This window comes from Coturnix japonica, chromosome 7 (genome assembly GCF_001577835.2).
Source record: "Coturnix japonica isolate 7356 chromosome 7, Coturnix japonica 2.1, whole genome shotgun sequence".
In the NCBI taxonomy this organism is placed as follows: domain Eukaryota; kingdom Metazoa; phylum Chordata; class Aves; order Galliformes; family Phasianidae; genus Coturnix; species Coturnix japonica.
The window spans coordinates 3,048,951-3,076,336 of NC_029522.1; the positions used below are offsets into that span (position 1 = coordinate 3,048,951).

At 44.4% G+C, this 27,386-nt stretch overlaps 1 protein-coding gene across 10 annotated transcripts in view; it reads left to right on the forward strand.

The window, feature by feature from the left end:
- Positions 1–26,633, forward strand: part of HDAC4 (histone deacetylase 4) — a 186,954-nt gene extending 160,321 nt beyond the window's left edge. For all 10 annotated transcript variants that reach the window (XM_015867781.2, XM_015867780.2, XM_015867787.2 and 7 more), the window contains 10 exons: positions 2,270–2,377; positions 2,924–2,979; positions 3,693–3,780; positions 4,686–4,805; positions 6,397–6,494; positions 11,877–11,995; positions 13,973–14,106; positions 18,843–18,927; positions 20,926–21,067; positions 21,548–26,633. In XM_015867781.2, coding sequence (XP_015723267.1) covers positions 2,270–2,377; positions 2,924–2,979; positions 3,693–3,780; positions 4,686–4,805; positions 6,397–6,494; positions 11,877–11,995; positions 13,973–14,106; positions 18,843–18,927; positions 20,926–21,067; positions 21,548–21,587 — 990 coding nt within the window. In that variant the 3' untranslated portion in view covers positions 21,588–26,633. The remainder of the gene's footprint in view (positions 1–2,269; positions 2,378–2,923; positions 2,980–3,692; positions 3,781–4,685; positions 4,806–6,396; positions 6,495–11,876; positions 11,996–13,972; positions 14,107–18,842; positions 18,928–20,925; positions 21,068–21,547) is intronic.
- The last annotated feature ends 753 nt before the right edge of the window (positions 26,634–27,386 follow it).

The window sequence follows — 27,386 nt, forward strand, 5'->3', positions numbered from 1 at the left end:
GAGTGCTGATGACTTCAGTGGGACCGTTCAAACACTTCCAGTGTAACATGATGAAGTGCTGCTTTGGATTAGGGCCCAGCAATCTCCAGACATCCTTTCTGGGAAGGTGGCTGGGTGTTAAATCCTTATCATGGAGATGTGTGCACAAAGCAGTGCCAAGCATGGCTCTCTTGGTGCAGTCATTCTCCCACTGAGTAGCTGGGCATGGTAGAATCCTTGAGACTGGCTTCTACACTGCAGGCGGGATGCATTCTCTAAGTGCTTAATTTTTTTCTGCAGAAATCATCTCTCTTTAAAACCTGTCTTCCCCTCCTCACACCTCCTGGAGTGCTGCCATCACAAGCCTGGTTTCTGCAGGCGGTACAGCCTGAACTTAGCAGAGTTTGGCTCAAGCCCTGGTGGCTTTGGTGTGTTTTATGGGAAGGCTGGCACAAATGTAGATCTGAAGGTCCTTACATGAAGCTGTGCACCAGTCATGTATGAGTTCTGCTTTGCACTGCTGCCTTGTTGCCTTTATGGTGAATAAATGTGACCCTGTGCAATTCTGCATCCAAGTGAGAGACCTGGTACTTGGAGGCCAAAGAGGGAGAGGATACCTCTTTCTGTTGCTGTCCTGCAGCATTTTCTTTCAAGACTAAGACAGATGGGTTAGATTTGTCCATACCAGACTGCACGATGTAGCTATATCCTCTGATTGAAGCAATTAAGGAAAATGGAGCCACCACGGAGTGGCCCTTCCACAGTATAAGTGAGGCAGCAGAGTCTTAACAACCTTGTCCTTCTCCAAGATACCAAGAGCTGAAATTAACATTGCTGATACTGAGGCTGTAATTTTCTTTGTAAAAGCCAAACCAGTATTCTCTATTGCTTAGGTTAGGTGTGTCTGCCACCTGCAGACAGCATCTTCTGCAGACGTGCTCCTGACTCCTAGCAGCGTTGCATAGAACTCAAACCCGTTGTACTTCTGTTCCCTTGTTTCTGCTGAAACTGATGAACTCAGGGTTGCCCTGGCACTGTTAGTGGCTAATGGCAACTTCAGAACTGTCCTCAGAGCAGCTGGTGCCAGAAAGCATTCCCAGTAACAGGCCTGGAATGATTTCCACTGCCTTCAGCACAGCCACGAAGGAGGTGGCTCAGTGTTGTGTGGGGTGACTTGCATCTCCCCACAGCTCAGTAAGCAGGTTGGCTGCCAGACAAAGCAAATAATCCATTTCTCTCATTCTCCTTCTCCATTGTTTCCATAAACGCTCTCAACACGTAGCAACATGTGAAAAATAGCTGGTGATCCTTCACACTGAGAAATGTTGCATTTATCTTGTGATGGATAGGAGGACTGTACAGCAGAGCTTTCCTGACACGGGATAGTCCCAGCAGTGTGAATTTCACAAGGGCTGGGGCTGGCAGGAAGAAAACAAGCTCCGCTTTCATCACAGCCTGCAAACAGGCCAGGGTGCTGGGGAAGAGATCCAGGCCCCGCACAGTTTGTCCCCCCACAGCCTCCAGCTGGATTGCAGCAAAAGCTATGCAGGCATCTCAGCATCTGTCTTTGAACCCATCCCATCTTTGTGCAGTCGGTGGGGTGAATGTGGTAAAAGCCAGCACTCCCTGCTTTTTGTTTCGGTTAGGGCAGGATCTTGTAGCATAACTGCACGGAGAATGCCTCCTGGATGCTGTGCTCCAGCCTGCTGGCACATCTTCTGGGGGAAATGGAGGATGCTGGCACTGTCTGATATTCAGCACTGAAGTAGATGCCTGTAGTCAGCACTTTGATGCTGAAGGTTTGCTGTCAAGCTTTGGTGATATGAGAGAGGTTTGTGTGAGCATAGCTTTACCCAGCTGGCAGGGCTGGGCTGGGCAGATGTTGTTAAAAAGTTAGTTATTAAGCAGCCCTCTTGTGGTGCTTTAATTAAGAGAATTATTGAACTGTTCCGTAAACCTCTTATTTCATCTGGGTTCTGTTTCCTCCAGCAGTTAAGGGCAAATACTGTTGTGGTAGTAGAAGTGCTGGTAGGAGACACCTGCAAAATATGATGCTGAATTCCCTCCTCTGTTAATGCACTGATTTCTAGCATCTCATGAGTATCCTTTGTTGGAACAGCCGTTGGTGTTGTCAACTTTAGGTGATGGCAATCCTAGCAACAGTGTTGCTGAGATCATTTCAGCCAATTCCCTCATTTAATACATTCAGGTAACCCCTTATAAGACACGGGTCTCTGTTTCCTGGCTGTCCTCACTGTTGCTAACCGTGGTTCCTGTGTGTCTCACTTAGGTCGACAGTGACACAATCTGGAATGAAGTTCACTCATCTGGTGCTGCTCGTCTGGCTGTGGGCTGCGTCATTGAGCTTGTTTTCAAAGTGGCCACAGGAGAACTGAAGGTTGGTATGACAATAAGCAACACTTTGCTTTGAAAAGGGCTGTGTAAGGGAACAGCAGGGCTCGGCTCATGGCTGTGCTGTGCAGGAGATCCAACAAGCTTCATTTTAATGGCACCATCTGGCTTTGGTCATAAAAATCTTTGAGGATATCAGCAAGTGAACAGCAGACTCCTGGTGAATGTTCTTACATGCTGATTAAAAGGAAGAAAGAAACCAGAACAGCAAGCAAAATCCCTGTTCCAGTGTTATCTGAGGGTCTTGCTGCTGGCTTCAGCTGGGCCAGCCAGTTCAGTGACCTCATGCAGAGTTTATTTTTCTTTTTTCCTGAGTGGAAGGAAATGCTGTACCACTCTGTTTCCCTAAAATTCATGTGGATATCTTCCCCTCCAGAACAAGGGAGTATATCATCTGCTGCTGTGCAGGAACCATTGAGGACCACTACATAATTGCAAGGCACAATTAGTGCTCCTGGCTGCATGCATCCATCGTTGTGAGATGAACCTTCCTACCTGTCTCATTTCTTCCTTTTCTTATTTTCGTGTGTAGAACGGATTTGCTGTTGTTCGGCCTCCAGGTCACCATGCAGAAGAAAGCACACCCATGTAAGTACACATATGTGCTCTATGATCTGGCTTCAGTGTTTGTCTGCTGTGTGATTTACAGCCTGAAAAAGGGTGTTTGTTAGTTCACTGTTGCAGAATTTCTTACTGATTAATATGCAAAACGGTGTCATATTCAATGTTTCCTGTAATTCCCCTGAAGAGGGCAAATTCTTGCTTTGTGCTTTTGGGTGGGTAGTTCTTAGCATGAATTGACATGACAGTCATGCCTTGGAATAACATTGCTGCTTTTATTTATTCCTGTGACTTGTTCTAAGCTCATTGTTAATGGCTCATATAGTGTAAGGAAGGCAAGAATACCATATCTGCGCTCTCCAGCTGATGGCATCTCAGCACTCCAGGCCTTGGTTCTGTCCCTTCTTTGTCCTCCTTGCCCTATCCTCCCTGTCCCCATCTCTTGCATGCAAGCACTGGGGATCTGAGGGTCACTCGTGGGCAGCTGGCCCCCAACAGCATCTCACTGCACTGGCCTTGGGAGGGAAAGCATTTCCTGAGGGATCACAAGGCACGTGCTGCTCTGTGGCTATTTTGTGTTTCTGAATGAGCATATGTACATCTTCCAGGAAGGAAAGCAGAGTGAAAGCAGAAGAAATGTCTTCCTACTGTGCTATGTCTCACATGATAGGTGCACTGGGACCAAGGAGACCTATATTTAACACCTCTCCTTTTCCTCTTTTTTTTCTTATCACTTCCAGGGGCTTCTGCTATTTTAACTCTGTGGCAATTGCAGCCAAGCTGCTCCAGCAAAGACTGAACGTTAGCAAAATCCTCATAGTGGACTGGGTGAGTAAACACCACTTGTTACCATCAGGAGAGCAGGTGGAAATTGTTCATGGGTTTTTCTTTGAGTTTCATGTGAGGCCAACCCAGGCACTCTGTGAGTGGAAAAAATCTTGTCTGTGGTCTGTAAGCCAAGATTTGTTTGCTTGGTTCTTTATTAAAAGAGGTTTTAGCTTAAATAAATATATAAATAAATAAACAAATAAAGCTTGTTAAAGAGCCCATAGTTTTCTGAATAGAACTGTAATTGGTGAGTAGTTGCCTTCTAAAACAAGCCGGTAACACAGACTCAAGGGTGGGTAACTGCAATCTGTGCTGTTTTGGTTGGGGTCTTAACTGCTAGGATCCACCCCAGCTTGCTTTCTGAGGTATGAGGACTGGTTTCTGAAAGGGTTGGGCTGTCCAGCGCAGCTTTACTCTTGCCCATCCTGCTATGAACTGCATTTCAGTACCAAGTGGAACCACAGGAGAGGGTCTTGGCAACAGGTTTATGTCCCTTAACATCACTGAGCCAGACCTGACTTGTGCTGCTCGTCACCCTACAGACTGATTAAAGGTGCAAATTTGGGGCGACTAATACAGCCCTTCCATGCCCAACATTCCTCAGGATTAGTGATGAATATGGTTCTCTAAACCCAAATAAATTGGTCCTGCTCTCTGTTTTGGTAAGTGCTTGAAATTCTGCTTACTCCCATTTATCTTGCTTGTTAAATGAGAAGTGCAGTCTGAAGCTGGCTGTGCAAAGCAGATTACACTCGTTTGCAATGAACTGTTTCAGTTAGCTCAGAGAAGCACAGAAAACGAAGCTCAATACCAGAGGAAACCCCTTTGAATCCCAGGCTGATGCTTTTAATCTTCATTTTGAATGAGATGCTAACCTTCATATAATGCAATCTCTGTCCCCAAAGGATGTACACCACGGGAACGGTACTCAGCAAGCTTTTTACAACGATCCTAATGTTCTTTATATTTCACTACATCGCTATGATGATGGGAACTTCTTTCCAGGCAGTGGTGCTCCTGATGAGGTAAGAGCGTGGATCTGCACAACACCCTCCCACATCCAACAGGATCTCCTCAGGGTTACTTACAATTCAGGTGCCCCTCTTGAGGCCTTCTGCCTGAGTTAGGTCCAGAGGGCAGCTTCTGCCACTGCTTCCAGCCTTGTGCTTGTATGTGTCTGATCAGTAGTGCATTGCCCACATTTGTGGGCTCGGTGTGTTCTTGTCCAAGTCCTCACAGCTGCGGGCATCATGGAAGCTGGCAGGAGAGCACACACCTTGGCAAAGAAGCTGAAAGGAGTGAATACAGTCAAGCTGCCCAGTCCTGATGGGGCAACCTGTTCCAGAGCTCCTTGCCAGCTGTCCCAGACAGTGCTTTTGTCTCCAAAGAACAGGACTTAGCGTACTTTCCCTGCCTTCCCCTTAATGGACATAAGACATTTCATGGACGTGAGGAGAAAAGATTGGTCTGTGGCTGTGCCACCAGCACAGTGGTCAGCTTTCCTTGCACAGCCCTCAAGCCCGTCTGCTTCTTCTCCTGGCCCAGCAGACACCAGTGCTTGTCTCCAGCTGCTTGGTGGTTTCTCAGACCCTGCTGCAGAAGGGCTGGGCAAGCAAAGGTGGCAACCCATTCTCCTCCAGGCTGATGCTCCTACATCCATCACGTCCTTCCTCACCCACCAGGCTGAAATTGAGGCATGCTGCAAATAGGAGGCACAGAAACAATCACAGTTTGAAGTATATAGCCAATAAAACCTTCCCCAGCCTTTAAGGTATGGTGTTCATTTGAGCTGTAGTTTTGTCATAAATTTAAATGTTCCATTATCATCCTTCGCATGTGATTTATCAGAGTTAAATTCTATCAAATGTGTAGTTCTGTGTTCTCTGAGGCATTCTAGATTACATCTGGAAACTCCTAGAATTTGTTCCCTACCCGTTTTACATTTTCCCATCCAGCAAACATCGATGTTTCCATTTAGATTTCTAAAGAAACTGAAATGTAATGAGATACTCCTTCATGACTCTGCTTGTGTACTACTCTATAGCAAATGCGCAGCAGCTCTTTGGGGCAGGCACTTAATTTCTGCCTCAGACTGCACAAAGGTCTGAGACCTACTTCTGCAGCTTTATCTAGCTGAACTATCTGGCTGTGTATTGTATAACACCATTCACTTTCAGGTCTCTTTCACATGCCAAGACCTAAACAAAACCGTAGTCTGTAGGAGAGCAGAGCCCTGTGCTGAGCTGGCAGCAGCACTGCAAGGGGACATCTGTAAGGTCCCACCCAATGAAGGCACCAAGCACAGGCTTTTAGGATTCCAGATGAAGGGAAGCATAACCAAATGGGTTACTAGAAGGCTCTAGTTTACTTTTAACTTCTCACCTTTCTCTGATATTTGGAGTGCATGGAAGAAGTGCATCTGCAGAAGGGGCAAGGATGAGGATGCAGTTGTGTCCCTCTAGCAGTGGAAATGTCTGTGAATCATATTTTCCCCCAGCAGAGGGGGAGCTCGCTCTGATTAAGATTGTATTGTTTTATTTTCTAGTTTCAACTATAATAAGGCACAAAATAATACTTCTAAATAAAACTGTTAAGAGAACTGTTTCCCATTTTCAGGTTGGCACAGGAGCAGGAGTTGGGTTCAATGTTAACATGGCCTTTACTGGTGGCCTTGATCCACCAATGGGAGACACAGAATACTTAACTGCTTTCAGGTAATATTTAAGTTTTCTTCTTACAATAATATTTTTCACCTAAATTGGGTTTCTTCTATCTTGTGCAGTCATGAACTTAATCATGAGTTAAGAAGTTCTGGATTTTCATCTAGTTGTGGTGCCACTTGGAATAGAGCTGAATTAAGCAAAGAGGATATTTCTGGCCACAAGAAGTGGGTCTGTGACGTGAGGGGATTGATGTACTCACTGCTTAGCTCTGACTGATGCATTATTGTATAATGTCTACTGATGTGAATGATCTCTTTTTGGGATGAGTGCTTCTGTGCATAAATACACTTGGATGGGAAAAGGAATCCAAAATAATTTTCATGATTTGCCATGAGTTGAAACTTCAGAGTGCAGCCGTCCCAAGGCTTAAGGCATCGTTACTGTGATGTACATGACAGTGCATGACTTCTAGGCATGCTGGCATGCATTGCCTCCCCTGCATGAGCTCTGCTTGTGACTATCACCCTTCCTCACTCCTGAGGGTGCCTTGCAAAGGAAAGCAGGCCTGTTTTAATGACCTTCTACCAAATAAGTGTTACACTCGCTGATAGAGGGTGAATGGAGGTAAGCACTGTGGAGTTAACACATGATACCTGGGGACTGCGGGGAATTGTTTATCTGACCCTTATTTTCCTCCTCATGTCAGCATCATCATCAGAACTGTGTGAAGCAGAACATGCATTGAACATCTCTCTGCTCCAGGAACTATGGGGCAAAATGCTTTGATGGGTTGTTTGTACAACACTGGTGTTTTGGGGCCTTGCTGCAAGCCTGGGGTGTGATGCATTTGCTTCCCAGACCCACAGGAATGGGAAAAGGAAAGTATTAAGATGAACTGTGGAAGCAGTGAAACAACACTGAGAAGGAGAAGGAATGTAATTCTCTGACCTGCCGGATTTATGGGCTTCATTTCTACTTGAGACTGTCCTGTTCTCCCCGTTCCCCCACATGCCTCAATGCCTCCCCAACTTGCATCTTAATATTACTAGTTGACGTGGTTTTCTGTCCTCAGACAAGATTCAGTGCACTTCTGGCAAACACCCTGCATAAATTCAGGGGGGACACATGATTGCCAAAACATGAGATGCAAATGGCAAGAAGCGGATGGAATATTGCCTTCCTGGGATAGCAGTGCATGTGTGAAATCTGGGAGCCTTATTTCTATCCTACATGGCACGTGTGTTCGTACTGCATTATACTGAGCAGAAAGAGCTTTTACCCTCCAACATGCCATTAAAAAGCCTTCAAAGAATGTATACAATTTAAAATAACATCTAGTCAAATAACTGTCATTTGTCTTGATGTTTTATTCCTGGTACAGGAAAGCAGCACTTTCCTCCAAAGTGGAAGTCTGTTTATCCCAGCAGTCAACAAGACTGATATCTGCATTATAAAGAGAACCTGTAGATGGCAAATGAGTGACGTACTTGCTATTAAATATTAATTGAGTTTCAAGGCTCCTGGAAAATTGTTCAGAGCAGTCTGCAGCACAAGACCTTTGCCAGCCATTCCTTAATAGATGCTGGTGTCTTTTTGCCCAGAGACTGTGGCTGTGTGAGAAGCAGATTTTGTACCTAATCCCAGTCCTCATTTTGGGTTCTGGGAAGTGCTTAGTGCATCCTCATAGGTAGCACCTCCCGTAGCCTGCCTCATGTGCGCACCTTCAGTCAATAAGTTAAATTGGAAGCTTTTTTAATCTTCTGCCAAGATTGGTCATGATAATACATTATCAGGTGACCTTTTCAAATCTTAACCAGCTTCTTTGAAAAACATTTTTTTGCCTGAATCTTTCTATTGATTTTAATGTAAAATAATGCTTTGAAGTTTGCAATTTATAGTCCCCCGAGAGTTAGAAAGTGAAGGGAATGGGTCATATATCCTTTTTTTTCTTCTTTTCTTGCTCTAGCCCCTTGAGACAATGCATGCCTTCAAGGCAGCACCTTGTTATTCCACCCCATCGAATGCCACGTTGCATTTGCTGGGGATCAAACCTAAGATGAAGAAAAGATAAGAAAATTGGCCATAATGAACTCCAGAAGCAGCAGGCATTTTCACCATGAACTTGGAAACTCACAGTGGAGAACTGAACTTTAATTCAAACCAGTCCAAATGCCAAACTGTGAGGCTTTGAAGTCTGCAGAGGAATCAGTGGAAATCCTTTGAGCTAGGCAAAGATACTGATATACTTTTTCTCCTTTCTTTTTTTCATGCCTTAACTCTTCATGTGCTTGCCCGTTTTTAGGGACGAAACCCGTCTTTCTGTATAAAAACATTAAGACAAAGCAAGCATCACGTTTTCCATTTTTCCTTCTGTTTCAGGATAAGAAAAGCACGCTCTCTAATGAAATAACAACTGAGATAATTGTCTTTGCTAATTATTCTTCCGATGAATGAATAACTCCCAATGAAACTTAGCACTGAAGCGGAGCGCGGCTGTGCCTTGAGTTTTAGTGTTGTCTTCAGAGCTGAGTTCCCATATCAGCACTGCAGAAGGTTGGGGTGAAATCCCAGCTCCTGTGCTTAGGGGGAGCAGGGTGGGGTGCCTGATTCACCCGTGGGAGGGATTGGGGAGCTCGCTGTGAGCTTGGCACTCCTCCACACTGTCCTAACTGCAGCCCTCGGCAGCATTACATTATAATTTAGCTGACCATTTACTGCGCAAATGTTCCACGGCTGAAGTCACCACCGAAGTATGTGGGCAATACACATCTCACAGATTATGCAGAAATGTATTAAAGTCTAATGCGTAAAATGCAGGGCATATAATTTCAAAAGCCCCTAACTCATCAAAACGTTATTGGTATTCATTGCTGTTATTCCGTAGTTATAGAAACAAAACGATTGTAAAACTCCTTTTTTTTCTTTAACTGGAGTCTTTTGTTCCCTGCCTTGTTGTACAAGAAATAGTGGTTGCTCCTAGGAATTCCCATGGCATTTTCAATGGTTGTATGAAAGCATAGCGTGCAGGCCCTATTGGGAGAGCTGCCGGAGCAACGTGAAGGCCGTGCCTAGCTCCTTATTGCGCAAGAACAGCAGTTCAGCAGTTACTGGTGAGATTAATTTGTGGTACATGCAGGAGTTCTCCTCTTAACATGATGTAAAAAACCTTTCCCTGATGATTCTAGGGAAGTGTCTTTTCATCTTAGTTTTACCTACAGTGGTCTCTCACATCATTGTAATTCCGCGTGGGGCTTGGTTTCACGTTGGTTTTATTTCAGACACCTGAAACAAAAGCAAAACAGAGGGCTGAGAGGTCCCTCCTTCTGCCTTGAGCAAGGTTGGGAGCCAGGTTGGTGGGGTGGAGGAGTTCTGTCCATATAAAACATCCCAGAAGCAATGAACTGAGGGGGGGGGGATCCTGGTGCTGTTTTGCATCCCAATTGTTGTTTCTGCCCTTGTAGATTTCATGCTCTCTGATGCCTGTTTTCATTGCCAGCAGCCCCTGAGCAGGGGATCACACCTGGTGTTGGATGGCCAGCAGTGGGAAGAGAGAGTTGGAGAAATCCTCTATAGATTTGCTTATTATTCTGCCTGTCATTTATTAAGCATTTAACCAGTGAATTGGCCAGTAGTAGACTAAGCATTATTCAGTCTTACAGAAAATGATGGAAAATTGTATTATTTTCTTTTCCCCCCAAAGTGTTTGCAGAACATTATCAGCAGTGTGTCTGCTTCTTAACTATCACCACCGTGATTTACTTCCAAACAGCAAGCACTGCTTTTTCCTCTCCTGAAATCTCTGCAGATTTCAGGCACTGCCTGTGTAGTGCCTGTGCTGCTAGAAGGTATCTGACCTGCTCACAGCCGAGCATCATGCCCTGCATTTCCCTTGGGTACACTGGGCATACACTATGCCACAGCCAACAAAATGCAGCTGATGTTCTAGCATCTCTCACAGCATCATAGCCTTGGAAAAAGAAATCTGATGATTTTAGCAGTTCTGCTTCGGTTAGAAATTAAATAGCTCAGCAGTACTTCAAAGCTTAGGGGAAAAAAAAAGGGGGGGGGGGAAGCCCTTTGCCACGTGCACTTGCTACAAAAGTGCTGCTTTAGTCCTTTGTCAGGGAGGTGGTTTCCACTTAAGATGTCTGTGGGTTTCACTAAGCACACTTTGTCGACTGTAAATCCATCAGCAGAAAAATGCACTGTTTTGTCTTCCTTACGTAATAATCTCCCCCGAGGACAGAAGTAAATGGCAATCGAGCCATTGGAGGAAGAACTTAAAATTCCTCTTTTCAGACACGGCCAGAGTTAAAAACTTTCTGAGCACAGAGGGGTCGAATGCTGCCCCAAAAAGCTCTGCAACTTGGAACCACCAGCAGAGAATATTTCTGTAGACTGCATAGATTGCTGTGTTTCTGTGCACAGTGTTGCAACCAGGAAGATGAGAAAAATGAAAGCTTGAAGGGTTTCTTTTGGACTGCGCGGTGTCTCAGCTCATCCACCCAACCTGTGGTGGTACATGGTATATGCTGGATACCAGTATCTCTGCCCACACCAGCTGATGCTCTGCATTGGAGATGACTTGCTGGGCTGACTAACAGAAAGCAGCTCATTGCATGGGAGATGCTAGCACTCTGTTAAAACTACGTTCTTCAGAGGGTGAAATGGTGTGAGCTCAGATTGGTGTTGGGGCAAGCAAAACTTTGTTTTCAGAGCATTCTGTAAGCGCTGTCATCAATAAAGGCGCGGTTGTCATGCTTACAGCGATGTGTTCTGGTATATAAGTCTGTGTTTCAGAGTGCTAACCTTGCCAGAAAAGATTGTGTGTGTGTATCTCATGTTTATTCAGAAGCTCTGTTGCTTTGACATTTTTCATTGCTGTAATTTCAGTTCTGCTGCATTTGTGCTAGAGCTATTAAGTGAAAAAGCAATTCTTGCTCTCTGCAGAACTTTTCCTTTTTGCTTAGTTGGCATCTTGTGGGAAATGGGATGTTAGCAACCTCACGTGGGTTTTGAACAGAAACGATGTAGATTGAAGGGAGAAACCAGAGTGAAAATGCATCTTACTGAGAAACCACGGAGGTGGACCTCTTGTCTCATTGAAGTACAGGCCCTAGGAGGCAGTAATTTGCAGATGCCTTGCAGCTGTGCAGTGCCAGTGATAACCATTCAGTGCTGCCTGCTGCCTTTTGTTCCTCATTGGGCTGGTTGAGCAGCAAGTTCTTAGCCCCAAGTCTTGCAGGCAGCAGGCAGAGCAGTGCTCTCATGCATCTTGAAGTCCCCAGTCTTTCACTGAGGGCAATGAGAAGTGCAGCATCTAAGAAGAAGGAAACTCTTTGCTATTGTGGAAAAGCAACATGAGGCTTTCTAAGGGGTTTATTCAAGGTCCAAAATAAATAACATGTCTGCTGTTGTTTGATTTTGTTGCAGAACGGTCGTAATGCCCATTGCCAATGAGTTTGCCCCAGATGTTGTGCTGGTGTCATCTGGTTTTGACGCAGTGGAAGGCCATCCAACGCCTCTGGGAGGATATAACCTGTCTGCAAAATGTAAGTTGTGGATTAGGAAACAGCAAATACTGAAATTGGTGGGAATTATTGTTGTCCTGGGGATTAACAGGCAAGGGCTGATCTGAAAGTAATGCCTCCTATTTTATGATGTTGGCCCAGGATGTCCTTGTCAGGTATTGGTATGGCAGTAGAAGTTGAACCTTCTCACCAGTATTCCATTACACTTTGTTGCTATATGACAGACGGCAGCAGAGGGGCCATTGTGACAGACTGGTGTCAGACACAAAGGTGTAGGTAAAGCAAAGATGTGTCATTGAATTCCTCTATGTGGGAAAAAGTGGCACCTATTGACATTCATTGACGCTTGCTGAACATCAGTGGAGACCAAACAACAGATGTGAGCATAGTGAGGCTTTGGATGGGGACTGTGACATGAAAGACAGGCCACGTTCTGGATGGCCATACACAGCTATCATGAAATGAGGACCGTCTCACTCAGATCAAACAGTGATCTGAAAGTTGAAAGAGTGTTTTGTAGCTGATAATTTGCTCTGTCAAATAGCATTATTGTGCTCTTTGTATCTGTTGTAGTTTCCATGGAAATAAACAGGAGGCATTACTCTCAGGACAACCTTCATATAATATTTCCAGGTTTTAGCTGTGAGGTTCAAACCTTCTATTTCAATGGCAAACATTTTGGACTTTCTGTTGCATTCCATGTGTTTTGTTACTATATGGTGTGTATCTTAGTCTGCCTGCAGCCTTTGTTGTCTTGGAACAATTAACTGGGCCCATTTTGCTTTGTATCTTCATGTTTTGCATTGCATAGGAGGTGCACGCAGCTCAGGGCCAGCTTTTCTTTGCGGTTCTGGGTTCCTTTTTTGCTGTGCTATTTGGATCAACCAAGTTTTTCTTGCAAAAGCAGAAGGATATTCCTTAAGAGTTTGTTTCAGTCAGGAAGCTTGCCCTGCATGGTGAACTTCAGATCTTCGTAAGGTAGCTGAGCCTATAAACTTTATACAAGAATAAAGGGGAATAGATTTACAAGAGAAGTTATTTAAGATATCCAGAAACACTTTGTAATGGAAAGGTCTTGTTTACCTGCGTGTTGCATTTTCCATGCTTTGCTACTCTCCCAGAATAGGAGTCTGGGTACCACGTTACAGGCTCAGCCACAAATCTTTTATCTCACTGTTAATTTGTTAATTTGCAAAGGCACTTACAGGAGTTACGAGACACTGCAAAACAAAAGCAGGGAGCGTGGATGAAGGGTAGAAATGTGCTGTGTTCCCTTTTGTTTGGGTTTTTTTATTCTTATTTTTGAGGGGGCAGGGTTGGTTTGAGGACACGTTTTTTAAATCCTCACAGCTTGGTTCTGTTTTGTTTAAAGGGCAGAAATGTATTGTGTGTCATATGATCAAAGTCCCGGTGCCTCAGGAATTTTTACAGCATATTATATACGGGAAGAAACGTCTGTCAGAGAACAGTTGTCAAATATATCTGGGGCTCCGTGGTGCCATGATCAGAACCGAGAGCACCAGCAGCAATTTCATCAGTTCCCCTTGCCTTCCTCCGCCCCCCCCTCCTGCACAACTCCTCTGACTTTGCCTTTTCCTTCTCTCACACAGCAGGGCAAAGGCAGCCTCCTTCTGTCCTCTTCCTCCTCCCCTTCCCTGCGTGGCCTCTGCCACCACCCCAAGCCTGTGGCCTGCTGGGGGGCTGCTGGGGAGCTGTGTTGCCCCTCGGTGCCTGGAATAACCTCCATTAAGATGCTTGCTGTGGCCCAGGGGTTGTGGATCCATCCCGCACTGCTCCAGCAGGGAAGCGTGGCTGGAATACTGAAACAAGCATATGAAAATCAAACCTGGCTTATATTATGCGTTTAGTCCGCTCAGATCCCTTGTGGTTTTTTAATATGATGTAATTCCTTTTTATAACTCTTTGATCCTTCGCCAGGAGCCTGATTCCAGCAACAACCTCTGCCCTTCTCTCGCATTTCCTCTTTTCCCCTTGCAGGCTTTGGGTACCTGACGAAGCAGCTGATGGGCCTGGCTGGAGGCCGCGTCGTCCTGGCCCTTGAAGGAGGCCACGACCTGACTGCCATTTGCGATGCCTCAGAAGCATGTGTTTCTGCTTTGCTGGGAAACGAGGTACAGAGAACTAAAAATCCTGCCATGGCCTCCTGGTGGCACATGCTTGGGGGCACCTTCCAGGTGCCACAGCCTCTGTCCCTTCATCCTGTGGAATTTCCACTTGTGGCATCGAATATGGGCTTCTCATTCTCCAGAACAGGCAATGTGCCACGTCTTCATCCATGCAGTTTGCACTGTGCTCCTAAGAAAGTCACTAATTAGTTTCATTTACTTCTATAGTTACTGTCCACACTTTCCCCCTCTTTTTGCAGTCCCCTGCTAAGTGGTTCAGTATATCTGCTCCATTGCGCAGCATGCTTGATGCTGCTTTCTTTTCTATTTTTTGCTCAACATTTTATTTCCTACCTTCTGCTCATTGCTGTATTGAAAGAACTGTTAAAGAAATTGGCTAGAAAAGCCAGGGTGTTAGATTGCAAGATAAGAAAAAGGCAGAGAAGTACACAAAGGAAGTCTAGTTACTGGTTTCTGGAAAAGTTGGGATATTTTCCTATGAAGGAAGATTCTTTGTCTTCTCTGCCTCTTCTTTCTGTGGTGGGATTAAAGAAAAAATGATTCAGACTTCTCTCAGCCATCCACTTGATACAACCAGCCTTCAGCATCTACTGTAGCTGACACCATCTCTTCCAGCTTGACTAATAATTGAAAGGATCCCAATGGTGGCATTTGATGTGTTTTGGGCTCAAGGTGTTTCAGGCTCATTCACTACAGAAATACTGCAGCAAGTACAGCAATCAGCTGCCAACAGTAAAACCTCAGATTGGGGACCTTGTGCATTTGCTGTGTCTCTGCCTCTACATATACTGATGTTCAAGAAGCATATTTATAGTTCGTGGGTTGTGAGTTTGAACAAAGTATTTGGGTCAGGCCTCTTTCTTTTTTGTGCACGTTCTTTGCACAGAGGACAACCACAGTCATCCTAATGGCTGACCATTGCACTGGTACAGTAGACTGCAAAAGTGCCTCGCATCGGTTTTCTACCTAGGAAGATAGTACTTTTCTCAGAGAAGCACAAGCTTACTTAACTGGAGCCATGGACTCAGTCCCTGTTTGTTATCTGCTGCAGTTGTCCTGCTATGGGTGGGACTCTGGACCTGCTCAAAGCTATTGTTGAGGGTTGATGACACACATAATAACAGCGGCACAAGGCTTGTCCTTTGGCTGCTTATGCCCGAGAAGTTCATCTTAGTGTCAGAGAAGGTGGCTTGGGTAGTGTGTTTCCATTTTTTTTAGTCTACCTTTTTAGTTTGCCTTCAGTACCCTGTGCTAATGAGCAAGTTTCAGAAGACTGCAGTAGATGGACACGAGGAGGCTGCTGAGGTGACCTCTTGGTAGAATAGACCTGGTAGAAAATACCAGGCTTGCTATGGCCCAGTTCAGGTCAGTGATGACTGGCCTTTCTTTGGTCAGGGAAGCTGGAGCAGGGAGGCACAAATTGCCTGAGTTCCCTGACTGCCAGCCTTTTGAAGGAGTGCTTTGTCTCTCAGTATCCAAACTCTTTGTGAAGGATGACAGTGCCTGAGGAAGCCTCACCAATCAGTCCAATACATCATCAGTGAAACAGCTGGGATTCATAAAAAGCGTCTGCTTCAGTCATCCAGCATCCCACCTCCAAGCTTCCAGAGAGTATCCATTCCTTGCGCTTGACCAGATGGCTCTGATAAGACACTCAGCGTGGGTAACCTGTCCAGCACACCAACCCTTGGGACAGAGGAAACCTCAGGAGCCAGCAAGCAAAGCAAGAGCAGAGTTGATGTATCAGCACCTATGTCTCTTCACCTGGCAGTGCTGGCACTGTTGTCAGCACAGACAACCCCATCAGCTCCACACAAATAAGGACACAGTCAGCTCTAATGGCAGGATGCACTTTGAAGGAGAAGCTGAGGAAATAGCATGTGAAAGAAGTCATTCCTCTCGCTTAGTGTAGCTTCGCAGTGCAGGCGGGTGGCTGCAGTGTGGGGTGAGGATCTGTGTGCAGTAAAGGAGTGCTTGATCCCAGCCACAAACGTGTTTGGGAGCGCGTAGCTCTGGGAGATCTTAGCATTTACCATGGCTTGGCTGTTGTCAACTGGCTGAGTGTTTCCATTTAGCAGAGGGACTATTGATCCTTAAAGGTAAAAAAAAAAAATAATGATAATAAAAAAAACTTTGTTTTTTTAATCACTGCATCAGGACAGCTATAAAAAGCTTTTAAATATTTAAAGATGGAGCTATTCTCACTTTTCCTAGGTGGGCTGTAAGGCTGCGCAGATATCATGATAATGTTCCCTTACCCGCACATCAAAAAGCAGGAAACACTCGTTTTATCAAGGTCTTTTATAAAGCCTTTTTAATGCAAGAAAGTTGGAGGGAACTGCTGTTGCTTTGTCCCGCGGCCCTTTGATGGGGTTTGATATACAGTGTGCGAGGCAGCTCTGCATGCGTGCACATGGACAGCCAGCTGCGGCCGGCGACGGGTGCGGGGAAGTGTGTTTGCTGCAGAGAGCTGGTTGTGTTACGTGAGGAAATGGTAGGAAATGAGGGGAGCAGTGCCAGTCTACACAGCGTCTGCCTTCACCGGCGGAGATCAAAACTCCTGCTTTGGAAAAGCGTTATGCAGAGGCAAGAGCCGGTGTGTTCCCAACTGCCCAGGAAATTAAAACGGAGCTTGAGCTTTGCAGCACATTATTTGAATGTCAAATGAGTTAAGAGCTGTGCGAGGTGGCTTGAGAATGTTTGAGTTGCTTCGGTTACAAATTCAGTTGTTGGTAACTGGCGTGACTGCAGCTGAATGCAGGGGAGATCACTTAGAGGTAATTATGCCAGTTAAGAAGTGTTGCCGGCACTGTGCCCCAAGCAGTGCCTGTGCAATGGGAGCTGCTGGTGGCAGGGGCAGAGCCAGAGGGACGTGCTACAAGATGCGCTCAGCAGCACTCACAGCTCTGCAAAGCCATTTTTCATGCACAAGTAGCAGAGATGTGTCCAGCGTCAGACTCTGGATATCCTGAACGTACAGGGAGGTGATAATAAGCAGTTGTTTAAAAACGTTGCCTAATGCCCAGAGGTATTTTCTTCCTTTTCCGAGTGAGCGATGAGTGAGGCTGTTGTCTGTGAGTGTTATTTCAGGAGGAGGACTGCACAGTGGAAATGATTCATCTGTGGAATAGCACACAGCTAAGCTGCCTGGTGTTGTGTGCTTTATGTCAGCCTTAACCAAAAAGCACTGGGAAGCTCTTACTGAAGATTTGTCCAGGAATAGAGTTTGCCTTCACTTAATGTCGTACAGAAGCTGGCCTTGGCCAGAATTATTTTTAGAGTAAAGAATTTATTAGAAGCACAATCCGTAATTATTAAATCTGCAGCGGAGCAATTTCTAGGCCTGGTGGAGCACCTATCAAATGGCTGCCATCTGGTCGCGAGAGCAGATCTCTTGGCCGGAGCTTGTCTTGGCTTTGGGCAGAAGTTGCAGTTAAACTTTGCCACAGTTTTTATTAACTACTAAAGTGTGACTGCTTCTTTGTTGAGGAGGATCCTCGGGTGAGCACTAGGGCGTATTTTCAGACACAGCTGTGAGCGTTTCTTGTTTTGGATACCCGGCTTTGTGACGAATGTGTGTTCCTTGTGGAGAACCAGGGGAGGAAAAAAAAGAAGGGGAAAAAAAGAAAAGGGTTTGGGGAGAATCGACTCAGCTGAAGTTTATTTCTTGAGTACTGAGTTGGGAGATGTCTTGAGCTGCAGCTGTCAGCCACATATGTGAGCCAAGCAAAGCTGCCCTACTGGACATCTTCACCTACCAAGCAGACGTCTTTGCTTTGCCAGTGAAATTCGGTGCTCTACACAACATCACCCAGTCTCCTTCCCTTGGAAGATCCTTTTTAAAGTTTCCAATTATTTATATTCTTTTCTTTTTAATATAAATTGATATATCCGGACTGCGGATCTGGCTTCTTTCCTGCGCGGGGAGGAAGCCCCAGCTCCTGCCTGCTGTTGGAACCGTGCCTGCACAGTGTTAAAATGCTGCTGCTCTTTGCAAAGGATGGCAGGAGCCACATGGATGTATCTTAGATATTCTTCAGCAATTTAGAGGAAGAAAAAAAAATATCTAGTAATAGCCTGTGTTGTTTGGGCTTTTTTGTTGCTTCTTGGCCAATGGGAATCAAGATATGCATCATACCAACAATACAAGGTTTAATAAGTTCATGAAGGGCATAAAGGACAGTTCAGCTTTTCAGAAGACAGACCTCTTCACATTAGAGAAAGCAACCCAAGTGTGAAAACCAGCTGTCAGTAAATGCACAGAGTCAGTTTAGATTAATTAAAAAGCTTCCCTTTTTATTTCTTAGGAGAAAAGAAAGAAGTGTAGTCATTGTTGTATTTTTCAGTTGCTTTTATTTTCCTTCCACATTATTAGTAGTGAAAACTTTGCAAAAGGCAGTTGGGAGCGCTAGTCTTACAAAGACATGGTGTAAAAACAGACAGCAGCACTTGTCTTATTTTTCTGCTCTCTGCAAACAGTCTCCATCCACTGCTGCAGCATTTTATGCTTGTGGAGGAGTGTTGGGACGGGGGAGGCTGCATGGAATATCTCAAGAGCACTTAGGGAGTCTGTCTATTTTGGATATTTAACTAAAGGCAGATAATAGGAATCAGGGGAATGGGGTGGAGGCTTGATGCAGCAGAGCTGTTTGCTAAATCATGCCTAATGCCTGTTCTCTAGTTTGAGATAACGTTCCTTTATTCTTCCTCTCTCTCTCCAGCTTGACCCTCTTCCAGAAAAGGTTCTCCAGCAGAGAGCAAATGCTAATGCAGTGCATTCAATGGAGAAAGTGATTGAGATACACAGTGAGTATAGCCCTTTCACCCAGCTGGTTCCCTGTTGGGCTGCCCTGTGAAGGTAGCCATCCTTCATACCTTCATAGTCCTGGCAGCTCCATGTTCAACCTTAGGCTGCTGTGTACCCTCACCCTACTTTGTGGATTGTCACTGCATTGTAAACTGGATATAGGCAGAGACCAACTGGTCTTGCTGTACACACAGTAATGTATCGGGTGATGCACAGAGGAGAGTTGATTCAGGGAGGTGGTTTGCCTCTTGAGAGAGGGCTGTATCAGTGCTCTTGTCTGCAGAGCCTGCTGCTTGGCTGGCACAAGTTGAAGCTGTTAAGTGCAGAAGTTTGTGTTTGGGAAGCTGAAGCAAGCTGGGAGGCATCCTGGTCATTGAGCAGGTTGTTCTGGTCTCACTGGGGGAATTAGGATTAAAGCCAGTGCAGTAAAACCCTTAAAACCACCATAGAGGACAGACTGTCCTACACTCCAGTGTGAGTGCTTCTATCTTCAGAAGCAACTCAAGTATCTCTGACTAACACGAGTCTCATCATGTATTGTAGCATTCATTAGTGAAGAATGGATAGGGATGAAAGAAGGTAGCATGAAGCTGCTAATATTGTGGGTTTATTTAGTTGAGATTAAAATCACTGTGGTTAAAGGTTTCCTGGGGACATTCTTGAGGAATGGAGTGAAAAGAGTCTGAATAACATGGGAATCCCACTGTGCTAGGTCTTGACATCTTCCCACTTCAAACAATTGTGGTGTCATACTGGAGGGAGGCTAGTCTCCTCTTTATAGGAATAAAGTAGAGTTTTTAAAAGGCCAAATGATTTCCCCTCCTCAGAAATGCCCGGTAACATTAGAAATCTCAATTCATTTCCAGCAGCCACTCTGATGACTTGAATGCTCAGCAGCGATGTGACACCTTGAGTCAACTAGTGACTTTCTGTCTTTTTTCCATTAAACAGAGCAAAGCAAATCAGAAAAGGGGTTTTAAGTAGGACCATTGGGTCACCTTTCTTCCGTAGCCAAAGGAGAAGAGCTTCTTTCATTGCAAGCCAGTGATTCAGCCCTGATTTGACATCCTAGTTGTCTTTGGGGGAGAGAACTGGTTCTTTTTTTTTTTTTTTTTTTTTTGGTAGATGCTTTATTAAAACATGTTTTCCCCTGCAAAACATCTCTCAGCCCGGGAGAGCTGTTGTATCTCCATTCTTCCTGTGTGATTCCAGCTGTGGAAATCTGTTACTTAAGCCTCCCTCCTCCATTTTTAGTTCTTTTTTATGAACAAAGGTTTTACCCCTTATAAGCAGGGAATACCTTGGTTGTCCCACTGCACTGAAATATGTCCTGCTAATTGTATGCTTGCGTACATAACAAAACAAGTCAAACATTTATTCAAAACATAGCTCTTCAAGACACAGCAGAATTGCAGCAGCACCATTTATTAATATATGGCAAGAAGTAAGAGCTTTGGCAGTCCTTTTGATATTGTGTAGAAAGTAGGTTGGATTTTTCTGCATAGAGAACAGTGCAGACTCTCTCACAGCAGCCTACTTGACCATAAGGGTCAGTAACAATCTCCTTTTCTATCAGAGCTCATGACAGAGAGCTGTGTGCAGGAGAGAGGAGCCTGTCTCACCACTTACCCTGAGCCTGGAAGGCTCCAAGGGGTTTCCTTTGGCTTGTGCCCCCAGAATTTCCCTCCACACCCATGGGCCTCAAGGCAAGCCTGGAAAGTGACAGCAAGCGTGGCTTAAGATTGTGTTTTGCATAAGCATGACTTGTCCTCTGCAGTTGGTTCTCAGCTATCTAATTATTGGGCATAGGAAGGCTGGTTGAACAGAGCTCCTAGCAGTCTGACCTAGTGGATGGCAGCCCTGCCCACAGCAGGAGGTTGGAATAGGATGATCTTTAATGTCCTGCCCAACCCAGGTATTCTGTGATTCTGTGAACATGTTGCTTGAGCCATCCTGATGCAGGTGCCCTAACTGCTACTTTTCTCACCTCACCCCAGGCAAGTATTGGCATTCACTCCAGCGCTACGCCTCGACCGTGGGCTACTCCCTGATTGAAGCACAGAAGTGTGAGAATGAAGAGGCCGAGACAGTGACAGCCATGGCTTCTCTGTCAGTCGGCGTGAAGCCAGCTGAGAAGCGGTGAGTTGCTTTTGTGGTCACGGGTGGCTTTGGGTTATCCTGCTGGGTTAATCCTCACCTTTTACCCATTGCACGTGCATTCACCCATCTCCTTCCTTTTATGCATTCTCTAAAGACATCTTTAGAGTCTTTAGATATAAAGTTCACTTACACGAGCCCCAGAAGTTACCTTAGTGTTGTGACTGCATTGCCTGATCCCTCTGTTCAAGTCAGAGCAGAATGTGGTTTTAGACCATGAGAGGAAATAGATTTTGCTGCAAAAAATTTTGTAGGTGCACAACTGAAAACACGTTGTCTGAAAAACCCCTCTTTGGAGACAAGTTTTAATTCTAGGTGAGCCAGCTGAGCAACATTTCCCTGTAGGGAAGGTGATAGGAACATAAGGTGTGAGATTTAGCACCACAAATTATCCAGCTCTCATGCTCAACCAACTTTTCTCTCCTCCTTCTTCCCTTCCTGCCTGGCTGTGAAATTGCTCAGACCTGATGATGAACCCATGGAAGAGGAACCTCCCCTGTAGCATTCATCTTCAAGCTGGAGTTCTCCTGTTTGTTCGTCTTTGTCTTGAAGCTCTGCCAAGAAGCTTTCTCTTGTTACTCCTGCGTCCTGTCATGGTTTTTTCCAGAATACAGAAGGACAACCAGGTGTAAAGCAAAGCAACCGAAAAATCTCTCCATATCTATATGCGTCTACAGTATATATTTGCTGAAAATGAAAAATGCTGGTGAAGAGCAGTAAAGGACTGACAACGCTGGGCACTCTTCCTCTGGTCCTCACCGGGAGTGGAAAGGGGAACGACGCCCATGAAGTCTTTGGCAGAGTTGCCAAAAAAATCAAAAGATTCAACAACACACGTGAGAATAAAACAAACAAACCTTAATGTGAAACTGGTGCTTACAATTTGATTACCCACAATTCAGCAATCTCCGCTTGAACCACTTTGACCCATCTTGTAGTTCCATTTCTTGGATTTTTTAAATGGCTCTTGCCTGCCTGTGAGTCAACGACACTCTTGTTGAAACCAGAACAATGTGAGGTGGTGTATTTTTAATGGGGAGGGACAGGGAAAGAGGACTAGTCGTACATCGAAAGGAAAGGGAGAGAAAGAGGGGGGGGAAACATGACAAAGGAAACGGTAGCCCAGATGGAGTCGGCTTTATTGTCTCCAAAGCCATCTGAAGATGAGTTTGTGCCTTTTTTTTTTTAATGGATGGATACGGTGCAGCTGGATTTTTGAAGTTTGAGGAACAATGCCTTAAGTAAAACAAACAAACAAACAAAAAACACACACAAAAAGAAAACGCAGCAGTTCGTGAGTATTTTTCCTCTGGTTGGAAAGCCGAGAACTGCCATCAGGATGGAAGACTTTTTGGCTTGTGCTGGCATGGTAGTGGGAAGCAGGCATCAGCTGAACAGAGCGTCTCCAACAACTGTCTACAAGTTTGGATTTGTTTTGTTTTCTTTCATTGCTGTTTCAAAAAGAAAAGAAAAGAAAAAAAAAAAAAAAGAAAAAAATTAAGGTAGTTGCCAAGAAAGTGGCAAATACTGTTGGGTCTTTGAAATTCAACCGTTTTTAAAATCAAATGTTTTCTCTCTTCTACATTATCTCGTAATTGAACTTATCGATTTGGTTGTTGAAGCATGTATTAGACACAAAATGCAGGTTTAAGACTGGAATGCTTTTTATTAAAAGCAACTAGCATGAGATATTGCTTAAATTGTTAGGTATAAATATATATATGTGTATAATGTATATTCCAAATGTATTCCAAGCTTAGAAACCGGATTCCTATGAATTATTGATAAAATATTTATAATGCATTTATAGAAAAAAAAAATATATGTAATAAATGCATACTATTAACAGTAGCCATTGAAAGTTCCCTAGGGACAGATTTGTGAATTGGAAAGTCGAGGTGCTTTTGGAAAAGGATCCAGGTTGAAACTTGAGGACTTTGAGAGGACAGGTTGGAAGGTTTTCAGATTGCCAACACGTTTGCCACTGGGCAACTACCCTAAACGTTTGTATTTTAATTTCAGGTTTTTAGTTACCATCCTTTTCTTAAAAAACAAAACAAAACACACACACCAAAAAAAAACAAAAAACAAAAAAAAAAGAAAGAAAAAAAATGAGTTTTTTATAGCAAAGACTATGAATTTGCTGTTGATTTTTTATATCGATATTTCACAAAGCCCTACAAAAGCCTTGTTTGTGTGAATCTGACATTTGTTTTCTACTTGGCAGGTTTTGTTTCCGAACGGCAATAGTGTCTAAGCCTTCCTCCCCCCATTTTTTTCTTGCATGTACATTATTTTCCTTTCTTTTTCTTTCTTTCTTCCCTTTCACCCCCCACCCCCCCTTCCCTTTAAGTCTTTTGTACAGTGAGCAGCTTTCTGCAGGCATAAGGAATTGTTGCAGATTGTCAGAGTTTATTTTTGGAAAGCGTGCGTTTACCGAGGAGGAGGGAATGCAATGAGCTCTTTTGTATCATACCGCCGACTGTATATTTCCTCAGTTCTATTATAGTAGCTCTGTAAAGAAAAATAAGGAGTTTTTCTTACCTTCAACATAGTAGTATTACAATGGGTGACGTATTTATCCTCCCATCTGGATTGTAGTGAGGATTCCACGCGGCTTTAGTCGCTGTCATATGGAAAGCTTGTCAGATGCCGGTGGGACAGCTGGCATCTTCTCTCTCATGCACACAGACACGCACACACACACACACCCCACGTTACTCTTCCTCTCTCCTCTTCTTTCCAAAGAAGTTGCAACTCGAGCTGCCTGAAGAACTGTTTCCTGAATGATTTCTCTAAGCGGAGCTGGAACACAGCCCCGGGAGCAGCCCCTCATCCCTGGCTCAAGGAAGAGGCGAGCAGCTTATAGGAGACCAGGCTGGCGAGTGTACCTTCTTGCAGCAGCGTAGGATAGCACAGATCCCTCATCCGAACAACCAAGGGTAGATTTTTTCTTTTATTCTGTTCTTAGGAGAACCAACGGGGTCGTTTCTAGTAACTTCTTTTCCAGTTCTTGAAGGGGCTGTTTTCATTCCATTCAAGACTTGCTTGTGGAAGGAATTTGAAGCATACCATACGTGTGAGCAAATGCAAGAGGCTTTTGTTTTGTTGGTTTTGTTTTTTTTTAGTTTCTCAGTTTATAATGCAAATTGACAAACCAGACACTACTGTATTTGAGTTTTGCAGACCCAAGTACGTTTTTTAAGTCACAAATAGCTTTGGTCACTGGGCCCATCCTCGGCACGTTCTGCACGCAGCCTCCCCGTGTCGACGCACGGTGTGCCTACAGGCGCTATTTGTTTTCCAATGAGCACATTGCTGCTGTGATCTAAAAGTCAGCCTGGCCGCAGGATCTGGTGACTGACTTTCCATTTTTCCTTTGGCCGTTTCTGAGCTGTGGGCAGTGACCATGTTTACATGAGCATTTCTGTTGTCAGATCTTCCTGGTGGTTTTGTATTTCCACTCTTGGTTGGGGCAAACCTTTTCGCGCTCCCGAAGGCTGGCCGTGCCAGGTTGGTTTCTTATAAAAACGGCCTCCCCATGGCTTTTGGGATGCCACGTTCGTTTCTTGCCATCATTTCTCTAAGCCTGCCCAAGGAGAGAAGGGCTTCCTGAGGCTCCGGAGCTCATCTCCTCCCTATCCCAGCCTAGGTGGATCCACTTCCAAGCTGTGCCCATGCCCCAGGACAGCTCTGGGCAGCGCAGTGGAGGAGGAGCCCTTGTTTTGAGGCATTTTTCCCTTTTTAAGCTGATAGCTTCTTCCTTTTGGGTGCTGGTGTCATGGCACAGCCCTGGCTGGCAGTACACGAGTAACCATTTGGTTGGTTTTTTTTTTTACTTTCGATACGGAACATTCCTTTTTTATTAGTCTCAGTCACGTATTCATTCCATTCTTCCTTTTTGTAAACTTTTTGGGCCCACATCTTTTATGGGCATTGGTATATATAAATATATATATAAATATATATATGAATATATTTTTTTAAGTTTCCTACACTTTGAGGTTGCATGGTCTGTAAGGTTGGCATGTCTTTATATTGTATACAGATTTTGCACGCCAAACTCGGCAGCTTTGAAAACAGAAAAAAAAAGAAAAAAAAAAAAAAAGAAAAGAAAAAGAAAAAAATTTAAAAATTGAGGTTTTTGTTTTGTTTTTCCTTTTTTTTTTTTTTTTTTTGTCTTTTTTTGTCATTTTTTTTCCCTCTCGTGGCATTTGCGGAGACTGAGGTTGGGATGGTTTTTTGTCATACCCACACACACAGCCACACAGCCACGCACACCCACACCCAAGGAAGGAGAGTGGGAAACGCTTTTCACGTCTTACCAGACATAAGAAGTTGTGCTTTTTGTTGCTAAGAAAGAGCAAAGAAAAAAGGACTACTTAAACATTTCTACTTTTAAGAAGAAAGACAGACGTTTATCTAGCACTTGAGACTCACCGATAATAGAATTTATTGTATTGATGTGGAAGCAGTGTTCTTAGGGAAGCTACGCAGAACACATGCGAGTGAACTGCCCGCCTCATCATTTCTTCTTTAAGTTGGTTGGGTGTCTTATTTTGATTCCTTGGCTGGGTGGGGGAGGTTGGTTGCAACCCTTTGTCAACACACGTAGTCATTAATTCTGAGGTGATGGATGACTTTAAAGAGTTAACTCTGCAGCACGGCTGCGTTAACTTTTTTAAGATTACTTTTACATGATGTCTTGCTAGGTTTCACTTTAAGCAGTCGTGTACTGTGCAGCACTGTGGTTTAAAACAGGACTTTACATCGAAAGGAAATCACATTTCTTCATTGTCACGAAGTTGGGCTCGTTCTCAGCCCATCTTCACTTTTGTCTTTGATATTGATGAAAAAGTATCCTATTGAAAGAAAATAAATTAACACTTTTCTGTGCTCCATAGTGGAGGCGCTATTTTCCAATTTATGAGGATGACAAACTTATATATATAATATATATATAAAAGTGGGGGGGAGGGGTTGAAACATTATTCACCCAAGAGCTTATTACAGATATGTAGTATCAAAAAGTTGTAACTATATTATATTCTACTTTATACCTATACATGCTCAGTACGACGTCACCATTGGTAGCAGCTACCAGTTTACGCTGTAATTTAGACACAGATTCACTCTTATTGTATGGACCCTTCTTTAAGTGATGGTAGCATTCTTTGTGCTGAATTCTCTGACGGTCCTTTGTTTTACTTGATGGAGTTGGAATATTTTTCTCACTCTTTGTTTTCGCTCGTTGGTTTTTGGTTTGTTGGGGTGTTTTGTTGTTTTTTTTTTAATCTCTCTTTTCTCTCTTTTTGGTTTTGTGGGGTTTTTTTTGTTGTTTTCTCTTGTTTTCACTTGTTGATTTCTTTTTTTGTTTTTTTGTTGTTGTTGTTGTTATTGTTGTTGTTTTTTTAACTGGCCAATGGTGTCTTTCTCTGACAGTACCGACTTCAATTTCAACTTTATTAGGAGTCCAGTATTTTGTACCACATTATGACAACTTGTTATTCTTGTGGTGTAAATAAAAAGAAAAAGTTAATTATAGTAACACCTTCATTTCTCTGCCTCATCTTTTTTTTTTCCATCATCTGGTATTTGACCTCATAACAGGCTGCCCAGAGCTGTGGGTGCCCCCCATCCCTGGAGGTGCTCAGAGCCAGGTTGGATGGGACCCTGGGCAGCCTGAGCTGGTGGGGAGGCATCCAGCCCATGGCAGGGGGGTTGGAAATGGATGGGCTTTAAGGCGCCTTGCAGATGTGGTTTAACCTCTGTATTATTCTTCTTGTGTCTGGAGCTCTCTGAACTATTCAACATCACGTTTCCCCGCTCATCAACAGAAGCATCATCAGACTTCATGGCGACCAGCTGCACTTCAAACTATGCACTTCGTACTTTTGTTGTTGGGACGACTTTCATTCTCCTGGATGGAGAAGGCAAGTCCCCAGGGCTCCTGCTTGAGCAGAGGCTTATTTACATCTGCAGAGTGGAGATATCTATCGTAAGTGAAATGCTGCAGAGCAAACCTGGCTTGAAAGAGAACAAGCTTGATGCCATCTGCCCTGGAGAGCAGCCCTGAGAACAGTGTTCCAGAGTTCACAGCAAGGTGGGAAGGGCCTCAGGAGCTGCAGATTCCCACCATGGGGTGATCTGGCCCTGGGGCTGAGGGCTGGAGATGGCAGAGCACAGCATGCTCAAGCACATCTTCAGTATGTATGCAGCAGGCTTGTCAGAGGGTGTTAAAGTTCTAAGAAGCCCCAGGTCTCATTCTGCAAAGCCAGATGTGCATTTTGGGCTCTCATAA